Genomic DNA, 22270 nt, shown 5'->3' with positions numbered 1-22270 from the left:
TCCAACCGGCAGGACAGACCCACCAGCGGTGGTGGCACAGTGGTATGCGTGGGGCCTAAGGCAGATATCAGGTTGAGAATATAAGTGAGAACCAGGCTGAATATAGAAAGTTCAGAAGGGAAATGAAAAAGGAAATAAGAGCAACAGAGAGTATGAGAATAGATCGGCAGCTAACATAAAAGGGAATCCCAAAGTCTTCTATAGGCATATAAGTAGTAAGAGGAGGGGTGGGGCTGATTAGGGACCAAAATGGAGACCTATGCATGGAGGCAGAGGGCATGGCTGAGGTACTAAATGAATACTTTGTATCTGTCTTTACCAAGGAAGAAGATGCTGATAAAGTCATAGTGAAAGAGAAGGTAGTTAAGATACTGGATGGGATAAAAATTGATGAGGAGGTAGTAGAAAGGCTGGCTGTCCTTAAAGTAGATAAGTCACCAGGACCGGATGGGATGTATCCTACGATGCTGAGGGAAGTAAAGAAGGAAATTGGGGAGGTACTGGCCATAATCTTCCAGTCCTCCTTGGATACGGGGCTGGTGCCAGAGGACTGGAGAATTGCAAATGTTACACCCTTGTTCAAAAAGGCTGTAAGGATAAACCCAGCAACTACAGACCAGTCAGTTTAACCTCGGTAGTGGGAAGCTTTTAGAAACAATAATCCAGGACAAAATTAAGTCATTTGGACAAGTATGGATTAATTAAGAAAAGCCAGTGCGGATTTGTTAAAGGCAAATTGTGTTTAACTAACTTGATTGAGTTTTTTGATGAGGTAACAGAGCGGGTTGATGAGGGCAATGCGGTTGATGTGGTGTACATGGACTTCTAAAAGGCGTTTGATAAAGTGCCACATAATAGGCTTACCAACAAAGTTGAAGCCCATGGAATAAAAGGGACAGTGGCAGCATGGATACGAAATTGGCTAAGTGACAGGCAACAGAGAGTAGTGGTGAACGGTTGTTTTTCAGACTGGAGGAAGGTATACAGTGGTGGTCCCCAGGGGTTGGTACTAGGACCACTGCTTTTTCTTGATAATATTAATGACTTGGAGTTGGGAGTACAGTGCACAATTTTAAAATTTGCAGATGACACAAAACTTGGAAGTATAGTGAACAGTGAGGAGGATACTGATAGACTTCAAGAAGACATAGGCAGGCTGCTGAAATGGGCAGACACGTGACAGATGCAATTTAACACAAAAAGTGTGAAGTAATACATTTTGGTAGGAAGAACGAGGAGACGCAATATCAACTAATGGGTACAATTCCAAAGGGAATTGGATAAGTACATGAAGGAAAAATATTTGCAGGGCTACGGGAAAAGGGCAGGGAAGTGCAACAAGCTGAAGTGCTCTTGCAGGGAGCCGACATGGGCTCGACGGGCTAAATGGTGTCCTTCTGTGCTGTAGCCACTCTATGATTCTAAACAGTCAGAAGGGAGTGGCCCTGGGAGTCCTCAACATGGACTCCGGACCCCATGAAGTCTCATGGCTTCAGGTCAAGCATGGGCAAGGAAACTTCCTGCTGATTACCACCTACCGCCCTCCCTCAGCTGATGAATCTGTACTCCTCCATGTTGAACACCACTTGGAAGAAGCACTGAAGGTAGCAAGGGCACAGAGTGTACTCTGGGTGGGGGACCTCAATGCTCATCACCAAGAGTGGCTCGGTAGCACCACTACTGACCAAGCTGGCTCAGTCCTGAAGGACATAGCTGCCAGACTAGGACTGCAGCAGGTGGTGAGAGAACCAACACGAGGGGAAAAACCTACTTGACCTCGTCCTCACCAATCTACCTGTCACAGATGCATCTGTCCATGACAGTATTGGTAGCAGTGACCACCGCATTGTCCTTGTGAAGACGAAATCCAGTCTTCACACTGAGGAAACCCACTACCGCCGTGCTAAATGGGATAGATTCAGAACAGATCTAGCAGCTCAAAACTGAGCATCCATGAGGTGCAGTAGGCAGCAGGGGAGAGAGGTAAAAAGTAATCAAAGTGTGACGTCAGCAGGAAGCAGGTAGATTAGTGAGGACGAGGTCAAGTAGGTTTTCCCCTCGTGTTGGTTCCCTCACCACCTGCTGCAGTCCTAGCCTGGCAGCTATGTCCTTCAGGACTGAGTCAGCTTGGTCAGTAGTGGTGCTACCGAGCCTGGACCTGGGAGAGAGCAGCATCGGCGGCAGAGCTTAAAAGCGGCGGCAGTGAACGAGGCCCGACCACAGAGCCTGGACCTGGACCTCGGAGAGAGCAGCATCGGTGGCAGAGCTTAAAAGCGGCGGCCGTGAACGAGGCATACCAATTCAGCAGCAGGGTAGAGAGGTAAAAAGTAATCAAAGTGTGACGTCAGCAGGAAGCAGGTAAGTGATTGGTTGGTGAGTATTTCTCTCTTTTTTAAACTTTAACTCTGGTTTATAGTTTCTAAGGTCTCTCTGGTGTAGTGGGGACTGTTGGTAAAACTATTTAACTGTAGTGTAATTAGTGGGATTGATTGATTTAATTTAAACTCAATTAATTAAAGGGTAAATCATGGCAGGACAGCCCGGCCCCGTGATCTGCTCCTCCTGCGATATGTGGGAACTCAGGGCCACTTCCTGTGTCCCTGACAACTACGTGTGCAGGAAGTGCACCCAGCTGCAGCTACTGACAGACCACATTACGGCGCTGGAGCTGCGATTGGATGCATACTGGAGCGTTCACGATGCTCGGGACATTGTGAATAGCACGTTTAGGGAGTTGGACACACCACAGGTAGAGGTTGGACAGGAAGAAAGGGAACGGGTGACCAACAGGCAGAGTACTAGGCACAGGCAGGTAGTGCAGGGGTCCCCTGTGGCCATCCCCCTCTCCAACAGATACACCACTTTGAGTACTGTTGGGGGGATGGCTTATCAGAGGAAGGCAGCAGCCAACTTCCTGGCACCAGGGGTGGCTCTGCTGCACAGAATGGGAGGAAAAAGAGTGGTAGAGCTATAGTAATAGGGGATTCAATTGTAAGGGGAATAGATAGGCGTTTCTGCGGCCACAAACGAGACTCCAGGATGGTGTGTTGCCTCCCTGGTGCAAGGGTCAAGGATGTCTCCGAGCGGCTGCAGAACATCTTGGAACGGGAGGGTGAACAGCCAGTTGTCGTGGTGTATATAGGCACCAACGATGTAGGTAAAAAGTGGGATGAGGTCCTAAAAGCGGAATATAGGGAGTTAGGAGGTAAATTAAAAAAACAGGACCTCAAAGGTAGTAATCTCAGGATTGCTACCAGTGCCACGTGCTAGTCAGAGTAGAAATAGAAGGATACTTCAGATGAATACGTGGCTAGAGGAATGGTGCCAGGGGGAGGGATTCAAGTTCCTGGGACATTGGAACCAGTTCTGGGGGAGGTGGGACCAGTTCAAACCGGACGGTCTGCACCTGGGCAGGGCTGGAACCGATGTCCTAGGGGGTTTGTTTGCTAGTGCTGTGGGGGAGGGTTTAAACTAAAATGGCAGGGGGTTGGGAACCTGAGCAGGGAGACAGAGGAAAGGGAAACCAGGATAAAAGCAAAAGATAGGAAGGAGAAAAACAAAAGTGGCAGTCAGAGAAATCATCGGTTTAAATCAAACATGGCCACAGTAAATAATAATTCTAATAGGTCTAAGAGCGTTAAAAAAACAAGCCTGAAGGCTTTGTGTCTTAATGCGAGGAGCATTTGTAATAAGGTGGATGAATTGGCTGCACAAATAGAGGTAAACTAATATGATTTGGTTGGGATTACAGAAACGTGGCTCAAGGATGGCCAAGACTGGGAACTCAACATCCAGGGGTATTCGATATTCAGGAAAGATAGGCAAAAAGAAAAGGGAGGTGGGGTAGCATTACTGGTTAAAGAAGGGATTAACACAATTGTAATGAAGGATATTAGCTCTGATGATGTGGGAAAAAAACATTAGTGGGAGTGGTATATAGACCTCCAAACAGTAAGGCGGAGGTTGGGGATGGCATTAAAAGGGAAATTAAAGAAGCGTGCAATAAGGGCACAGCAGTCATCATGGGTGACTTTAATGTACATACAGATTGGGCTAACCAAATTGGTAACAATACTGTGGAGGAGGAATTCCTGGAGTGTTTACGGGATGGTTTCCTGGACCAATATGTCGAGGAACCAACCAGAGATCAGGCCATCTTAGACTGGGTATTATGTAACGAGAAAGGTTTAATTAGCAATCTTGTTGTACGAGGCCCCTTGGGTCGGAGCGATCATAATATGATAGAATTCTTCATTAAGATGGAGAATGAAGTAGTTGACTCAGAAACAAGGGTCCTCAATTTAAATAAAGGAAACTACGATGGTCTAAGGAGCGAGTTGGGTAGGATTGATTGGGGAATGGCACTCGAAGGGGTGACGGTGGATAGGCAATGGCAAACGTTCAAAGACCGAATGGATGAACTACAGAAGTTGTTCATCCCAGTTTGGCACAAAAATAAAACAAAAAAGGTGACTCAACCGTGGGTAACAAGGGAAATTAGGGATAGCCTAAGATCCAAGGAGAGGACATACAAATTGGCCAGAAGAAGCAATAATCCTGAGGATTGGGAGCAGTTCAGGATTCAACAAAGGAGGACAAAGGGATTAATTAAGAAAGGGAAAATAGAATATGAGAGTAAGCTTTCAGGGAACATAAAAACTGACTGTAAAAGCTTTTATAGATATGTGAAGAGAAAAAGATTGGTGAAGTCAAGCGTAGGTCCCTTGCAGTCAGAATCGGGGGAATTTATAATGGGGAACAAAGAAATGGCAGACCAACTAAATACATATTTTGGTTCTGTCTTCACAAAGGAGGACACAAATAACCTGCCAGAAATACCGGGGAACATAGGGTCTGATGAAAGGGTGGAACTGAAATAAATCAGTATTTGTAGGGAAATGGTGTTAGGAAAATTGATGGGACTGAAGGCCAATAAATCCCCAGGGCCTGATAATCTACATCCCAGGGTGCTTAAGGAAGTGTCCCTAGAAATAGTAGATGCATTGCTGGTCATCTTCCAGAACTCGATAGACTCTGGAACAGTACCCATGGATTGGAGGGTAGCTAATGTTACCCCACTATTCAAAAAAGGCGGCAGAGAAAAAGCGGGGAATTATAGACCGGTAAGCCTGACATCGGTAGTGGGGAAAATGCTAGAGTCCATTATAAAAGATGTAATAGCAGAGCACTTGGAAAGCAGTGACAGGATCGGACAAAGTCAACATGGATTTACAAAAGGTAAATCATGCTTGACTAATCTACTGGAATTTTTTGAGGATGTAACTGGTAAAATAGATAAGGGAGAACCAGTGGATGTGGTGTATTTGGACTTTCAGAAGGCTTTCGATAAGGTCCCGCATAAGAGATTATCGTGCAAAATTAAGGGACATGGGATTGGGGGCAAGGTATTGACTTGGATAGAGAACTGGTTGGCGGACAGAAAGCAAAGAGTTGGAATAAACGGGTCGTTTTCCGAGTGGCAGGCAGTGACTAGTGGGGTACCACAAGGATCGGTCCTAGCACCCCAGCTGTTCACAATATATATTAATGATCTGGACGAGGGAATTAGATGTAATATCTCCAAATTTGCAGACGACACAAAGCTTGGTGGGAGGGTATGCTGCGATGAGGATGTCATGAAACTCCAGTACGATTTGGACAGGTTAGGTGATTGGGCAGAAACATGGCAAATGCACTATAATGTGGATAAATGTGAGGTTATCCACTTTGGTGGCAAAAACAGGAAGGCACATTATTATTTGAATGGCAATAGATTGGGAGAAGGGGAAGTGCAAAGAGACCTGGGTGTTCTTGTGCACCAGTCGCTGAAGGTAAGCATGCAGGTGCAGCAGGCGGTTAAGAAGGCAAATGGTATGTTGGCCTTCGTAGCAAGAGGGTTCGAGTACAGGAACAAGGATGTCTTGCTACAGTTGTACAGGGCCTTGGTGAGACCGCACCTTGAGTATTGTGTGCAGTTTTGGTCGCCTGATCTGAGGAAGGACGTTCTTGCCATGGAAGGAGTGCAGCGAAGATTCACCAGGCTGATACCTGGGATGGCAGGAATGACGTATGAGGGGAGATTGTGTTGATTGGGCTTATACTCACTGGAGTTTAGAAGATTGAGAGGGGATCTCATCGAAACCTACAAAATTCTGTCAGGCCTGGACAGACTAGATGCTGGAAGGATGTTCCCGATGGCCGGGGAGTCCAGAACCAGGGGTCATAGTCTCAGGATAAGGGGTAGGACATTTAGGACTGAAATGAGGAGGAATTTCTTCACCCAGAGAGTGGTGAACCTGTGAAATTCTCTGCCACAGAGGGCGGTGGAGGCCAGTTCATTAAATATATTCAAGAAAGAGTTGGATATATTTCTTAAGGCTAAAGGGATCAAGGGATATGGGGCGAAGGCAGGGACAGGGTACTGAATTTCAATGATCAGCCATGATCTCATTGAATGGCGGAGCAGGCTCGAAGGGCCGAATGGCCTACTCCTGCTCCTATCTTCTATGTTTCTATCAGCAGCAGAATCGTATTCCACCACAATCTGTAAACTCATGGGCCGGCATATCCCTCACTGTGCCATTACCATCAAGCCAAGGGACCAACCCTGGTTCAATGAGGAGTGCAGAAGAGCTTCTCTGGAGCAGCACCAGGCGTAGCTAAAAATGAGGTGCCACCCTGGGGAAGCTGCAACACAGGACTACATGCATGCTAAAACAGTTGAAGCAGCATGCTATAGACAGAGTCGAGCGCTACCACAATCAACTGATCAGATCAGCTCTGCAGTCCTGCCACATCCAGTTGTGAATGGTGGACAATTAAGCAACTAACTGGAGGAGGAGGCTCCATGAATATCCCCATACTCAATGATGGTGGAGCCCAGCATTCGAATGCAAAAGACAAGGCTGAAGCATTTGCAACCATCTTCAGCCAGAGGTGCAGAGTGGATGATCCATATCGGCCTTTTCTTGAGGTCTCCACCATCACAGAAGCCAGTGTTCAGCCAATTCGATTCACTCCATGTGATATCAAGAAAGGCTGAGCACACTGGATACAGCAGGCCCTGACAATATTCTGGCTGTCATGCTGAAGACGTGCTTCAGAACTGACCGCGCCTGTAGCCAAGCTGTTCCAGTACAGCTGTAACACTGGCATCTACCCGACAAAGTGGAAAACTGCCCAGGTATGCCCTGTCCACAAAAAGCAGGACAAAACCATTCCAGCCAATTACCGCCCCATCAGTCTACTCTCAGCAAAGTGATAGAAGGTGTCGTCGACAGTGCTATCAAGCGGCATTTACTCAGCAATAACCTGGTCACCGATGCTCAGTTTGGGATCCGCCAGGACCAGTCGGCTCCAGATCTCATTACAGCCTTGGCCCAAACATGGACAGAAGAGCTGAATTCCTGAGGTGAGGTGAGAATGACTGCTCTTGACATCAAGGCAGCATTTGACCGAATGTGGCATCAAGGAGTCCTAGTAAAATTGAAGTCAATGGGAATTGGGGAAAACTCTCCACTGGCTGGAGTCATACCTAGCTCAAATGAAGATGGTTGTGGTTGTTGGAGGTCAATCATCTCAGCCTCAGGGCATCGCTGCATTAGTTCCTCAGGTCAATGTTCTGGGCCCAACCATCTTCAGCTACTTCATCAAAGACCTTCCCTCCATCACAAGGTCAGATGTGGGGATGTTCGCTGATGATTGCACAGTATTCAGTTCCATTTGCAACTCCCCAGATAATGAAGCAGTCCATGCCCACATGCAGCAAGTCCTGGACAACATTCAGGCTTGGGCTGAAAAGTGGCAAGTAACATTCGTACCACAGAAGTGCCGGGCAATGACTATATTGGACCAGCCACGTAAATACTGTCACCACAAGAGCAGGTCAGAGGCTGGACAATCCGCGGTGAGTGTCTCACCTCCTGACTCCCCAAAGCCTTTCCACCATATACAAAACACAATTCACGAGTGTGATGGAATACTCTCCACATGCCTGGATGAGTGCAGCTCCAATAACACTCGAAGCTCGACACCTTCCAGGACAAAGCAGCCCGCTTGGTTGGCACCCCATCCACCATCTTAAACACATACTCCCTCCACCACCGGTGCACCGTGGCTGCAGTGTGTACCATCTACAAGATGCACTGCAGCAACTCACCAAGGCTTTTTCAACAGCACCTCTCAAACCCGCGACCTCTACCACCTAGGACAAGGGCTGTAGATGCATGGGAACACCATCACCTGCAAGTTCCTTCCAAGTCACACACCATCCTGACTTGGAAATATAGTGTCGTTCCTTCATCGTTGCTGGGTCAAAATCCTGGAACTCCCTCCCTAACAGCACTGTGGGAGTACCTTCACCAGAAGGACTGCAGCGGTTCAAGAAGGTGGCTCACCACCACTTTCTCGAGGGCAATTAGGGATGGGCAATAAATGCTGGCCTTGCCTGTGACATCCACATCCCATGAAGGAATATTTAAAAAAAAAAAAAAAAAAAAAGTTATCTGGTCTATAATTACCTGGTTTCCCTCCCACCTTTCTTAAAAAGCAGAGTGACATGTGCAATTTTCCAATCTAACAGAACGGTTCCTGAATCGAGAAAACTTTGAAAGATCATAGTTAGGGTATCTGCAATGTTCTCACCTACTTCCTATAATACCCTGGGCTGAAAACCATCTGGACCTGGGGATTTGTCACTCTTTACTGCCATTATTTTCTTCAATACTGTTAATTTGCCTACGTTGGCCCGGAATTTGCATGGGTAAAAACAGCAAACTAACATGGAAATCCTTAAGTTGCAGTCAGTCATTCACTGCTCCAACACTGGCTGCGCAGTGACTCCCCGCCCCCCGGACTTCGTTGTATGAAGCTTACTTCGGGGCCAGCGGCGATCACCTTTGCTTCGTCGCTGACCCCAAATTACAGGCCATTCGTTTTGGTGAGTTCCCGTCTATGTTTCAGTATTAATTTCCTTGGGATGTCTGTAAATACTGCCACAAGATAATTATTCAACATATCCGCCATTCCTTATTTTCATTTATATTGTCAGCAATGTTCCCCATAATTTTCTTTTTGGGTGCGTGGCTCCTTTGGACCGCGCAGCCCTTATTCATGAAACTTAACATTGGAAAAAGTCAGCCCCGGGCTGCGTGGAAGCAGCATAGAGTTGTGCAGCTTAGAGGGAACGTTGATTGTCAGTATCTCATCGGATACTTGGACTCTCCTATGGATAGAAAATTGTGTGGGTTCCTCTTCAGGCATGCACTCCAACTTGCCTGATATTCTGACATTCACTGTGCCTATACAGTCCTATCCGCCTGGGTACAGACCCAGGAAAAACTCTCCTCGTTATATCTATGGAGTTATGTGTCAGGGGCCTCTGTTTTGCGGGTGTATTCAGAGGTTCCTGGAGCTCCCAGTATACTATGCACTTTAGAGTATTTCTCTCTGATAATTGCCACATAGGATGGAATTGGACGGATGCTGTTCCTGCCAGCTGCTGCACATTTCAGAAAGACTTTATAGTGTCTTCTTATGAGCTTGCTTCTCTGCTAGAAGCCTTCTTTTCATGGCAGGACTGCTGATATTTCCGTCCGAATGCCTTTCTACCATGGGCTGGCTTTTCTTTAGATTCTGCTCAGGAGTATCATTGCCCACTTCCACTACCACTTTTTTTTGCTTCCTTGTGCGTTGTGTATCACCTAATGTCCACTGCTCATCTAAACTATGTCTATTAGCCTGATGAGTGTGTGAATTACAGCGTGGGCAAAGTTCTTGTGGTGATGCCCAATGTTGAGACTCCTGGTAAATCTCACCCCCTACGTCCTCTTCCAGTGATTTTCTTGCAGCATCTGTGGAGATAACATGAATCACTAAGAGTTTCAGATAAATAAGGTTACTGCACATGTTTCCTTTTATGCTCCTTTAGTGGTCTCTATACAATAACAACTACAGATATAATAATATGCATAAAGGAATAGAATTTTTACTAGCACCCCAGGGGCATACTTTTCTCCATGCCGCACCTGACCCCACCCCACTTGACGATAGGAGGCGGGGTCATTGTCTCCGAGGCAACAGGGGAGTCAACATAGCAACGAGCCTTAGAGACAAGAGGCGAGGCGAAGACACGGAGATCGATAGCTGAGGTGGACACCAGGCGGCCAGGAGTCGCGGATTGGGGCACGCCCCCCGTGGGAGGGTTTTTTAACGACGGCAGCACAGCACCTAAACCGGTGGTGAGTGCAGCAGCAGGGAGGACGCAGGCCTGTCTCCCTCAGCCCAGGCCCAGCCATCAGTGATGGGGTGACAGATTGATGATACCTATTAACCGGTTATTAACTACCATCTAACTAATTAATAGAAAACTGATTTGTGTTTGCTATTTAGCATTTTAATTATCTCAAATGTATTTATTTAACACTGATTATTTATATTAACTGATAATTAGTAAATTAGTTAACAGATTTATTTGCTAACTTAACACCCTCTGCTCAATATGCAATTGGTGAGCAATTTAATTGTGCTCATTAAATAGCTATTAATAACAGCCTGCTGAGTTATTTATTTAACACTAATTTTTACTAGTGTTCAACTAATTTACTGATTACAGACTATTAATTTACTACCTTAACATGTGCCCTGCTCATCAAGCAGTTGGTGAGCAATTAAAATTGTGCTTATTAATTTACTAATTGCACAACTATTGTTCACTAATTTTGTAGCCTCATACTGACATATTAATGTGACACAAATTCTCTGCTCATGTTGAATGGTTATTACTTTAATGATTTCATGTTTAGCAGTTCACCCGTATAATAATCAAACACTTTTTTTGCCAATTAGTCACTAATTGGCTGAGGGTGAAATTTTGCAAGAGAAAAAGTATCTCTGCTAGGATTTTGTAAAGTGATAGTGCAAACAATAAATTAAGCATAGTCTGGAATATACTCAGGATCGAGCACATTCGGGGATCATTGTGGTTAATGGACTGTAGCCTAATCCAAGCTTTCATCTTGACCACATCTTGTGTGAAAGACCAGTTAATGTTAACCTCTTTCGTGCTTGTGAATGACAAGTTTCAGCACCAGCTGCTTATAGTCAAGTTTCGACAGAAGCAAGTGGGGTAAATATTTTTTGCTTGCACAGAATGTACAGCACCGAAACAGGCCATTCGGCCCGACTGTTCTATGGCGGTGTTTATAAGAACAATAGACATAGGAGCAGGAGTAGGTTGTATGGCCCCTTGAGCCTGCTCCCCCATTCAATAAGATCATGGCTGATCTTGTCGAGTAACCAGTTTTAATTATGACATCATAATTCCAATGGCTAAGAAGTTTTGAGTAAACCTGTATCGTGTTTGTTAGCAAGTTAATTGTTTTTATTAAGTGTGGAAGCAACATGAAGGGTTCTTTATACAATAAATGCCATAACAAATTTTAATGGTAGCTGTTGTTAACAATTCATTTGATGTGTGCAGCCCTCAACAGCTCACCAAAACTTGTTAAATGGCTCTCCAGCCAAATAATTGCCCATCCCTGCTGTAGCGCCTACCCTTGCTTCTCTTGTCAGATCATTGAACTTTTTCCCTATGTTGCAGGGGTATCCAGGGATCACAGAGGTTTCAACTATTTATCAGTACCACTTCCTCCCAAAGTGCTTGAGCAGCACAGTTTACAGCCTTTTTCCCCCCTGCCCCCAAAATGATATCCCTTCTCTGATGGAAGTTCCAACTCACTTTCAGTAAAGTTTTCAGCTCTTCTTTTCTTCCTGTTTACTGGTGAAATTTCTGCTTTGTTTAGTTACCTTGTGAGCTGACTCTTCTGACTGGGTCAACATCAGGGTCAAAGGGTGGTAGGAGCTGGGAGCCTTACCGTGAAAACTTACCCCTTATATTATGCCAGATTCCATTATACTGTGTTTTATCATAAGTAATTCCTATTCTTTCTGAGAGCAATGTACTTTCGACAAACTGGTGTGTTCGTGTGAGGTTCTGAAATGTCTACTCTTGTTATGTGTTCTACATAGACTGAGTCTCCACTGCTAATTCGTCCATATATAATCGATCTCACAAAGTCTGAATTACATTCTGTAATGACTAGTGGATTTGCTACCATTGCAGGATCTGTCCTGGGAGCCTATATTTCATTTGGGGTAAGTGATTGACATAGGCTGTTACTAACTGTGACAAAATTAGAAGCTTTTTTGTTCTGTTATAATTGTGCATATTTTTCATTTCTAAGGTGACCAGGAATAAGATAACCTTTTCTTAATTTTAATACGGCTAATAGACTCCAAGGGCTGAATTATTCTCCTCACATTAGAGGAGGGTCAGAGCAGAACTTCAGCCTTCTGCCTCGACCAAGTTTCCTGAGTTGAGGGTCATTACCTGAACAGCGGAAGCTCCTGGTGGGAGCCCGGCATAGAGAGGAAGCTCCCTACGACTGAGGAGGAAGATGTGGCAAAGGAGAAGCAGGACACTTGTTGTAGTGCCTTGAAGAGAAGAGGCTGATGTTAAAGGGGGCAGATGTGCCCTGAAGACCTGGGGAAAACTTTGAATGGAGGCTATGAACTAGATTGAGGTGTTCAGAAGGTGAGGGAAATGACCACTACTGGTCCCTCTTCCTCCAATCAATGAACTGGTGGTCCTTCTGCCACTGTTCCAGGGACAACTACCATCCATCTTCTGACAGTCCTTTGGTTTGCTGGCCCTGTCTCTCCACTCATTTTAATGTAGCAGGTGATGAGGTGGCCGACATACTTCTCTGCTGAGGCAGGTGGTGGGAATTCTAATATGGGCGGGAATGCAGCAGTAGAATTTACTGTCAGATTTTTTTGTTGAGTTTCCTTCTCTGCAGCCTAATTTTGAAGATAATCCAGCCCAAAATCTGTTTGATTAATACCTTGATTTTGAGTTCAATTAAGAATGTGGATTATATATGCTAATTATTGTAGACTCTGTTTAAATTATTAACTTATTCCATAAGTTTTCAGGCTTTCGAGACGAGTTTGTGGTTTACAGTTATAGTTACATCTTAAAGGCTTGCAGTTATGTGGGAAAGTCTCTTTTTTTTGCTTAGCCAAGAGTCGAACAACACACAAACTCATCACCATGCATAATAGGCTCTAAAACTACTCTGAAGTCCACATGAATAGAATTCTGTTTGCCTGATGGGGAGTATGTAATCTCTTCCTGTTGGAACACACCACTTGCCTAAACCCAGAAAACTTCTGAATAGTTTGGCAAGTGCCAAGGCTGAAGAGATCCCTGAGTATATGCATGGGAACTGCTGGAGTTGAACCTAAAATTGTGTAAATTAGCAGCACGAAGGACTCATAAACTTAGTAATCCTTGCCAGCTAGAACAAACCTACCTGTTAGGGCAATGGCTTACAAATGTACCTGGAGCTGTGTGGAAAGAATCCCAATCCCTGGAACAAGTTTACTCTTCCAGAATCCATCAAGAAGCCAGACAGGCTGGTCAATCATCAAGAATACCTTGGAACACAGCAGATCTGACTGGTTCAAGTAATGGATTATTGAGACTGCCACATAAGACTGACTTGTTTCTAATCACCAAGCTTTGGACTCAACTTTGGACCCAACCCGACATGTCTGCCATTAGGTTGACTTCTCAAGTGTTCAACAACAGGTTGGCTCAATGATTTCCTCTTTTCACTGCAAAGAACCACAATTGTGCCTGGAGTATTTTGGGAAAAATACTGCAAGACTGTCTCTTAGAAATTACTGGTGAAGACATTGAATAGGATGATGACCGTAGACAGTTATCCCTCACTTCTCTTTTGAGAAGGAGACTCCGTAGGGGGTTTACTTTCATGTGCAGCCAGGAGGAGCAGGAGTGCTCTTCCTGTTACCAATATGGCAGTCAGTGCACTTCTGGCACGTAATGAGCATGCAGACACGGGCCATCGAATTTCTAGGCCTTAGAATCAATGCAAGTGGGTTTCTTTGAACTTAGTGACATTTTGCAATGCTGTATCAAGACCAGACAAAACCCTGCTACATGCATTTCTGAAGAGAGAGAGTGAAGTCCAGCCTGTTGCTGGAAGGATTTGTAATAACATTTGTAATCGGATAAATTATTCGTTTTGTTCTGCACCTTAGTAAACAACAACAATTTGCATTTATATAGTGCCTTTAATGTAGCAAAATGTCCCATCGATATCAAACAAAATTTCACACCGCGTTACATAAGGTGACATTAGGGCAGATGAGGTAGGATTTAAAGAACTTCTTAAAGGAGAAAAGAGAGGTAGCGAGACGGAGAGGTTTCGAGGGGAAATTTCAGAGCGTAGGGTCTCTGCAAATGAAGGCACAGCCACCGATGGTGGAGTGATTAAAATCGGGGATGCGCAAGAGGCCAGAATTGGAGGAGCATAGATACCTCAGCAGGTTGTAGGGCTGGAGGAGATTAGAGATAGGGAGGGGTGAGTCCATGGAGGGATTTGAAAACAAGGATGAGAATTTTAAAATCAAGGCATTGCTCAACCGGAAGCCAGTGTAAGTCAGCGAACACGAGGTGATTGGGTGAATGGGGACATGGTATGAGTTAGGATACAGGCAGCAGAGTTTTGGATGAGCTCAAGCTTATGGAGGGTGGAAGATGGGAGGCCAACCAGGTGTGCGTTGGTACAGTCAAGTTTAGAGACAACAAAGGCATGAATCTTGATCTTGATATTTGATTTAATTAAGCTTGATTGACAGTTTTAACATCAAAGTATAACACTATTTTAAAGAACCTTAATTGAGGTGTTGTGGAATGGCATCTGAAAGTTCACCTGAGAAAGCTGTGTAGGAGGACGGCTTACCAGTGTGGAAGCGAAGGAAAAAATGTTTTGCTGGTTCTATTTCTTCTATGAATCTTTGCATATTGCAGCAAGAAGAATATTCAGGATGACAAGAGAAACTTGAAAAGAAAAATTAACACTTTAATGTACAATGTTTCTAAGGGAATGTTATTCTATTTGTAATTATTTTCTATTTCTTGTGCCTCATTTGTATTTTGAATTTGTAATTACTGTTGTCTGTTTTATCATGTATGACTCTGGTCTTACAATTGATATTTTTGCATTCCAAATAGTTCGATGACATAAGGGAATATTTTACAAATTCGTACTCCTGGTGCAGTGATTTGTATGACAGGAGCATGTATACATAGAAATATGTAGCAATTACAACACGGAAATAGGCCATTCAGCCCAAACAACCCCTGTTGCTGTTTACCCTCCGTGCAAGCAAATAATTCTAATCACATTTACCCACCCTGTTCCCATATTCCTTCAACCTTCATCCACCTATCTTGACAATTGTGTAAAGAAGTTTCTCCTACCCTCCATTCAAAATCTCTTGTATTTAATTTTGTATCTATGGCTCTTTGTTCTTGATCCCTCAACTACAGGAAACAATCTGCTTCAATTTATCCTGTTCCATTCTTTCATAATATGAAACGCTTCTATCATATTGTACTCTGTGTTCTAAAAAAAAATACCCAATTTTTCAAATCTTTCATTGTAGTTATATTTCCTCATATACCAGGCAGCATCATGAATCTGTTTGGGGAGGTTAGGGAACCTTGCATGATTTCCCCAATATTCCCCTTATGCCGCAAATGGCAATTCACAAAATATACTTTGCTAGGGTGCTGCTGCTGCAAATACTGTTATAGTGTTGAGCTTGACCACAACCTCCTGCCAGGCATGATCCACTGCCATTTGTGGGGCAAGTGCCCTGGAGAACAAAACAGGACAAATCCCCCTTGCACCCACCTCACGTGGTACACCCACTTCCCCAGGCATCAAATAAGGTTGGGGTGCTGTGCTGCTTCACCATTTGCCCAAGGCTGTTTGATGCATCAACATTGAGCTTGCATTCCCTTGATTCTGGCCTGCTACTTTTTTTTGTTTCTTCCCCATTGCAACCTTTTAGAATTACTGACAAGTATTTTAAAAAATATCTTCAGCCTTTCTCTTCTATGACGTTCCTTTCATTTTCCCAGCAGTGCTTTAGGGGGGGGTATCCCCTTCCCTTCTATCCTCTCCCATTAGTACACTCCATGCTTAGGCCTGCACACCAGAAACAGCGACAACTTGTATTTATGTAGCGCCTTTAACGTAGTAAAACGTCCCAAGGCACTTCACAGGAATGTTATTTTAAAAAAAAAGTGACATTGAAGCACATGAGGAGAAAGGCAGATAGAGGTAGGTTTTAAGGAGCGTCTTAAAGGAGGCAAGAGGTAGAGTGGTGAAGAGGTTTAGGGAGCAAATTCCAGAGTTTAGGGCCTTAGCAGCTAAAGGCACAGCTCCAACGGTTGAGCGATTAAAATCAGGAATGCTCAAGAGCCCAGACGTAGAGGAGCGCTGATATACTGATACATCGGAGGCGGATGGTGTTGTGGTGGTGGGGGGGGGGGGGGGGCGGTTGGTTGTGGGGCTGAAGGAGATTACAGCGATAGGGAGGGGCGAGGCTATGGAAGGATTTGAAAATGAGGATGCGAATTTTTAAATCGAGGCGGTGCTTAACCGGGAGCCAATGTCGGTCAGCAAGCATAGGGGTGATGGGTGAATGGGACTTGGTGCGAGTTAGGACACGGACAGCCGAGTTTGGATGACATTAAATTTTATGTAGGGTAGAACATGGGAGGCCAGCCAGAAATGCATTGGAATAGTCAGGTCTAGAGGTAACAAAGGCATGGATGAGGGTTTCAGCAGCGGATGAGTTGAGCCAAGGATGGAGATGGAAATCGGCGGTCTTAGTTATGGCACGGATATGTGGTTGGAACACCCAAGGTTGCGAACCGTGTGGTTCAGCCTCTGACAGTTACTAGGGAGAGGGATGGAGTCGGTGGCTAGGGAACGGAGTTTGTGGCGGGGACTGAAGACGATGGCTTCAGCCTTCCCAATATTTAGTTGGAGGAAATTTCTGTTCATCCAGTACTGGATGTCGGACAAGCATTGTGACAATTTAGAGACAGTGGACGGGTCCAGAAAAGTGATGGTGAGGTAGAGCTGGGTGTCGTCAGCGTGCATGTGGAAACTGACGCTGTGTTTTTGGATGATGTCACCGAGGGGCAGCATGTAGATGAGAAATAGGAGAAGGCCAAGGATAGATCCATGGAGGACACCAGAGGTAATGATACGGGAACGGGAAGAGAAGCCATTGCAGGTGATTCCCTGGCTATGATTAGATTGATAAGAATGGAACCAGGCGAGTGCAGTCCCACCCAGCTGAATGACAGTGGAGAGGTGTTGCAGGAGGGTGGAGTGGTCAACCGTGCCAAAGGCTACAGACAAGTCGAGAAGGACATTTTAATTGCCTAAAAGATGCAACAGGTCCGTGCGCTAGTGGCACACGATATGCTCCAGGAGAAACTGTCCTGCCAGCATTGTGACGAGATTACAAAATTAATCCCAATATTATCTGTAGTTTCTTACAAAACGACTATCTCTGACACAATTTACATAGCTACAATTGATATGGCCCTCGACCATGTCCGTTCCATTTCCCACACTCCTGCTCTCACCCCTTCCCCCTCCCAGAAGCACAATAGGGTTTGCCTTGTCCTCTCCTTTCACCCCACCAGCCTCCACATTCAACGGATCATCCTCCGCCATTTCCCCCACCTCCAGTGTGATCCCAGCTCCACACACACCTTCCTCTCCCCTCCCCTTTCAGCATTCCGAAGGGACTGCTCCCTCTGACACCCTGGTCCACTCCTCGATCACCCCCAACAGCCCCTCCCCATCCCATGGCACCTTCCCGTGCAGGAGATGCAACACCAGCCCTTTTACCTCCTCCTACGGTCCAGGGCCCGAAATACTCCTTCCAGGTGAAACAGCGATTTACTTGTACTACTTTCAATTTAGTATACTGTATTCACTGCTCACGATGCGGCCTCCTCTACATTGGGAAGACCAAATGTAGATTGGGTGACCGCTTTGCGGAACACCTCCGTTCAGTCCGTAAGCATGACCCCGAGCTTCCGGTCACCTGGCACTTTAATTCTCCGCTTCACTCCCACTCTGACCTCTCGGTCCTTGGCCTCTTACACTGTTCCAATGAAGCTCAACATAAGCTCGAGGAACAGCACCTCATCTTTCGATTAGGCACTTTACAACCTTCTGGACTCAACATCGAGTTCAACAATTTCAGACTATAACCTCTGCCCCTATTGTTTCACATGGCAGCTGTTGATGATTCTGTCATTCCCATTTACACCTCTTCTAGACTCATTCTTTGTTTCTTTACTTGTCTCATTACCATCTCCTTTTGCTTTGTACTATCATACCTTTCATCATTTAATCACTCCTGCCTTCCACCCTATCACAGACCTTCCCTTTTGTTCTTTCCTCCCTACCCCTTTTCCCTGCCCCTGCACTTGCTTAAGATCTGTTACATCTCTAACTTTTTCCAGTTCTGACAAATGGCCATCAACCTGAAACGTTAACTCTGTTTCTCTCTCCACAGATGCTGCCTGACCTGTGGAGTATTTCCAGCATTTTCTGTTTTTATTTCAGATTTCCAGCATCTGCAGTATTTTGCTTTTGTATTACAATTTACATAGCTGTTTGAAAAACAAATTTAGGACTTTTAAGTTCTCCATGCAGATTTTTAAATAGCTGAACGTCTAGATGGGTTATTGCTGGTGTTATTATTGCAGCATCTACTTTGTGCTTTTATGTGAGTGAAGTACAAACCCATATACAGGAAACTTTAATTTAACCGGAGGTTAAATGTCCGGAAAGCTCTATCTACCGGCAAAATTTAGGAGCCGTTTCCTATAAGATTTTTTACTTCTCGTTGCCTTTTTTTTTTCCAGTCAGGCTCTGCAAGGTCTAGCTGAAGCTGTTGCTTAGCTACAGAGATGCTTTTAAGCTGCGGCCGACTGTTTTGAAGCAACAGGGTTTGTTGATTCATACGGAGCTCAAAAGCTCCGTATGTTTTAACATTAGCGCTGGTTTGTACGGCAGTTTTGATGGTACGGCACCAGCTCGGTCCCGTCAATGCCGGATATCAGAAAGTTTCCTGTATTTGGCAGATCAATATCATCCAATGTTGATATTGTTCAGCTCTACACAAAAGTTCATGTCAAATTTAAATTGAATTACTCAGACTTGGGCTATAATGTATAATTTGTACTACATTGTTGCTGTAAGTACAGATGTAAGCTCTGGTGTTTCAAATACAGGTTCCAGCTGCCCATTTGTTAACAGCTTCAGTGATGTCTGCTCCTGCTGCTCTGGCTGTTGCCAAACTGTTCTGGCCTGAAACAGAAAGTCCTAAAATAACAATTAAGAGTAACTTCAAATTGGATAAAGGGTAAGTTTCATTGCTTTCTTCATTGCTATGTGAAGATGAAAATCATAAAATGCATCAGGTATTCTGTACTTCTGACAACAAAAGTAATGAAAGGGGAAAAAAAAATTCCTAAGGGCCAAATCTTGCTGGAAAGGGGCATCGCTAGTTAGACTTTTTCTTACATCCTTCAGCTCAAATATAATTTGCGCTGTAACTTGCTGGAAGTGTGAGCTGATTATGGTGAGGCGAGGGCAACGTGGCATCTGGGACCTTTTTGAATGAATGGACCAACAATTGAGAAAGAAACGGAGGAACGGCAGGGAAGAAAGGTGAATTAGAGTCAAATCAGGTACAAAAAGAGGGAAAGAAAGATTGGATTAAGAGAGAAAAAAGAGATACAAAGGAAAAGTAAGAGAAAAATGTAAAAATTTGAAGTTTAAAAATCTCCAACAACAATTTACTGCGTGCAGGAATGAAACTCAACAGTTTAATTTGTACCTTTTCTGAGCTGGAGAGATTGGCATCGCATTAACAATTATCACATCATTAAAAAGGTACTTGCGCTGTTAATTACCAGCCCTAACTTTCTGTGGCGAGTTTAATTGGCAATTAATGAGCAAATCTTGCAAGTTCTGAAAAATAACGGGGAGGCTAAGGATAAGATGTCGTTTGTGCGATGCAAACGGTGGAGCGGCGTAAATTGACCAAGTTCTGGAGATTCGCAAATCACAGCATATCTCCTCTTCTCCTGAATTGCTGTCTGATTTGCGCATTAATAATGGTGTGCATTATGAACTCGCCATTATTTTTCCAGGGAGATTTGGCCCTAATAACTTTTATCTGTTGTTATACACAATGGATGGTCTTAGACATTGTTTTTTATTCTGCAGCAATGCAAGAAACATAATAGAAGCTGCCTGCCTAGGAGCTAGTGCCTCAATCACACTGGTGGCAAACATTGCTGTTAACCTTATTGCGTTTCTGGCACTCTTGGCTTTTCTTAATGCTGTGCTTTCCTGGTTGGGAAACATGTTTAATGAGCCTGGGCTCAGCTTTGAGGTAATTTTTTAAAATTATATCATCTCTTTCTTGAGGAAGTTTGTGTTTCTGAAGGGCTGGATTCTCTTCCTGGAAACTAATTCATATTTTCAAAACACATTATTGTTTTAGGAATAAAAATGACTAATTGGATTTTAATAAATTACCTCCATTACCAAATGGGCATTCATTCTGAATTTGGTTTGGTGATGCAATTCTCAGATAGTCATCAGATATTCAAATATTGGCAGAGATATCATTAATTTGAGAATCACTAGAATCCTGCTGAATATAGTTTTGACAACTCTGCTTTGACAGCCTATAGAACATTAGACCTCATGTTCAAATGTATAGAAGAAGAGAAAGCTACTTTGCTCATTGAGTATGAAAGAAAGAAAAAGACAGACTTGCAGTTGTATAGTGCCTTTCACAACCAGCGGACATCCCAAAGCGCTTTACAGCCAATTAAGTACTTTTTGAAGTGTAGTCACTGTTGTAATGTAGGAAGCACGGCCAACCACAAAGCCAATTTGCACACACAAAGCTCCCACAAACAGCAATGTGATACTGGCCAGATAATCTGTTTTTTAGTGATGTAGATTGAAGGATAAATATTGGCCAGGACACCGGGGATAACTTCCCTGTTCCTCTTTGAAATACTGCCATAGGATCTTTTACATCCACCTGAGAGAACAGACGGGGCCTCAGTTTAACGTCTTATCCGAAAGACGATTTCTCTGACAGTGCAGCACTCCCTCAGTACTGCACTGGAGTGTCATCCTAGATTTTTGTACTCAAGTCCCTGGAGTGGAACTTGAACCCAGAACCTTCTGACTCAGAGGCAACACCGCTCCTTCTAATATCGCACTACAGCCCTGTATATACAATTTCCTGCTGCATGTACCAGAAAGCCATCTCCGAGCAATCTGCCACTAAGGAGATTAGGGTTGAAAGGCACATAGGTGTAGGCATCAAGGGGAGGTACAGTGGTTTTTAAAAAAAAAAATACAAAAAATATTTTTTTTTTTTGGTAAGGCACACATTTGGTTGGAATAAAAATTTTGAATCACTTGAGCAGTATATACGGATGATTTAGGGCAAGGTGGGGTCGCCTATGACGAAGAATAGCAGAATGCTTTTCAATGGGAGCCTTGGTAGTTGTGGAGGGAGCTACATGTCAGCAAAGACCAAGTTGATGTAGTTGCTGAATAGGGACCATGATGACAGCATTTTGCAGTGGGCACATATCTTTTATTATCTGAAGGTGTCCTTTATGAGCTCTGCTTGGAGATGTCTGGCAGCTGGAAAAGGGTGCTCCTATACATGATGAATCTGAATCAAGATCTTGACTGCATGCTGACCTTGGTCACCACCTTCTTCCTACTCCATGCCATTAATAAGCAATCCTTCCTGGATGGCAACATTATGCAGCATACAGTAAAGCACAACCGTACGAGAAACCTTAGCAGGGCTGTACAGGACTATTTGTCCAGATTAACCTGCACCTCAAGCGTGTCTTTAGAATCCCTATGGTCTGCCCAAATACAGTCCTGATGTCACCAAGACACTCACTATGTTGGTGTTCCTTGGGATCTGAACCAGTGTCAGCAGCCATATCTGTAGAGGTTAGCCTCGGTTACCAATCAGCCATCCAGATACCTTTGAGCAATGGTGAGATTGTCTTAAAATAAATAAATATTGTCAGCTCCTTGGATAGTGAGCATTCACATGCATCACACACACCAAGTGCATATTAATGGAATGATATCCTATCCTGTTGAGAAAGTTGATGGCACTCTTGATTGGAGCACATTTGGGGACGCAAGTTTGTCAATTGAATCTTGCATCATGGGAAATTCAGCCAGTTTTTAAAGATTGATGGGCCTCTCATTGATGCGCAAGGACCGAAGGAAAGATG

The 22270-nt window shown here is 44.3% G+C and overlaps 1 protein-coding gene across 3 annotated transcripts in view; it reads left to right on the top strand.

The window, feature by feature from the left end:
- Positions 1-22270, top strand: part of LOC147124345 (solute carrier family 28 member 3-like) — a 159239-nt gene that overhangs the window by 62543 nt on the left and 74426 nt on the right. For all 3 annotated transcript variants that reach the window (XR_015078083.1, XM_085985264.1, XM_085985259.1), the window contains 3 exons: positions 12028-12153; positions 19205-19335; positions 20205-20373. Coding sequence is in view for 2 of the 3 variants with exons in the window: in XM_085985264.1 (XP_085841390.1) it covers positions 12028-12153; positions 19205-19335; positions 20205-20373 (426 nt within the window). In the remaining variant the exon portion in view is untranslated. The remainder of the gene's footprint in view (positions 1-12027; positions 12154-19204; positions 19336-20204; positions 20374-22270) is intronic.

Source organism: Somniosus microcephalus, chromosome 1 (genome assembly GCF_052327205.1).
Source record: "Somniosus microcephalus isolate GS21.2 chromosome 1, FLI_Smic_1.0, whole genome shotgun sequence".
Taxonomy (NCBI): Eukaryota; Metazoa; Chordata; class Chondrichthyes; order Squaliformes; family Somniosidae; genus Somniosus; species Somniosus microcephalus.
The sequence above is the reverse complement of the archived record's forward strand: the minus strand, read 5'-3'. Positions and strand labels throughout refer to the sequence as shown.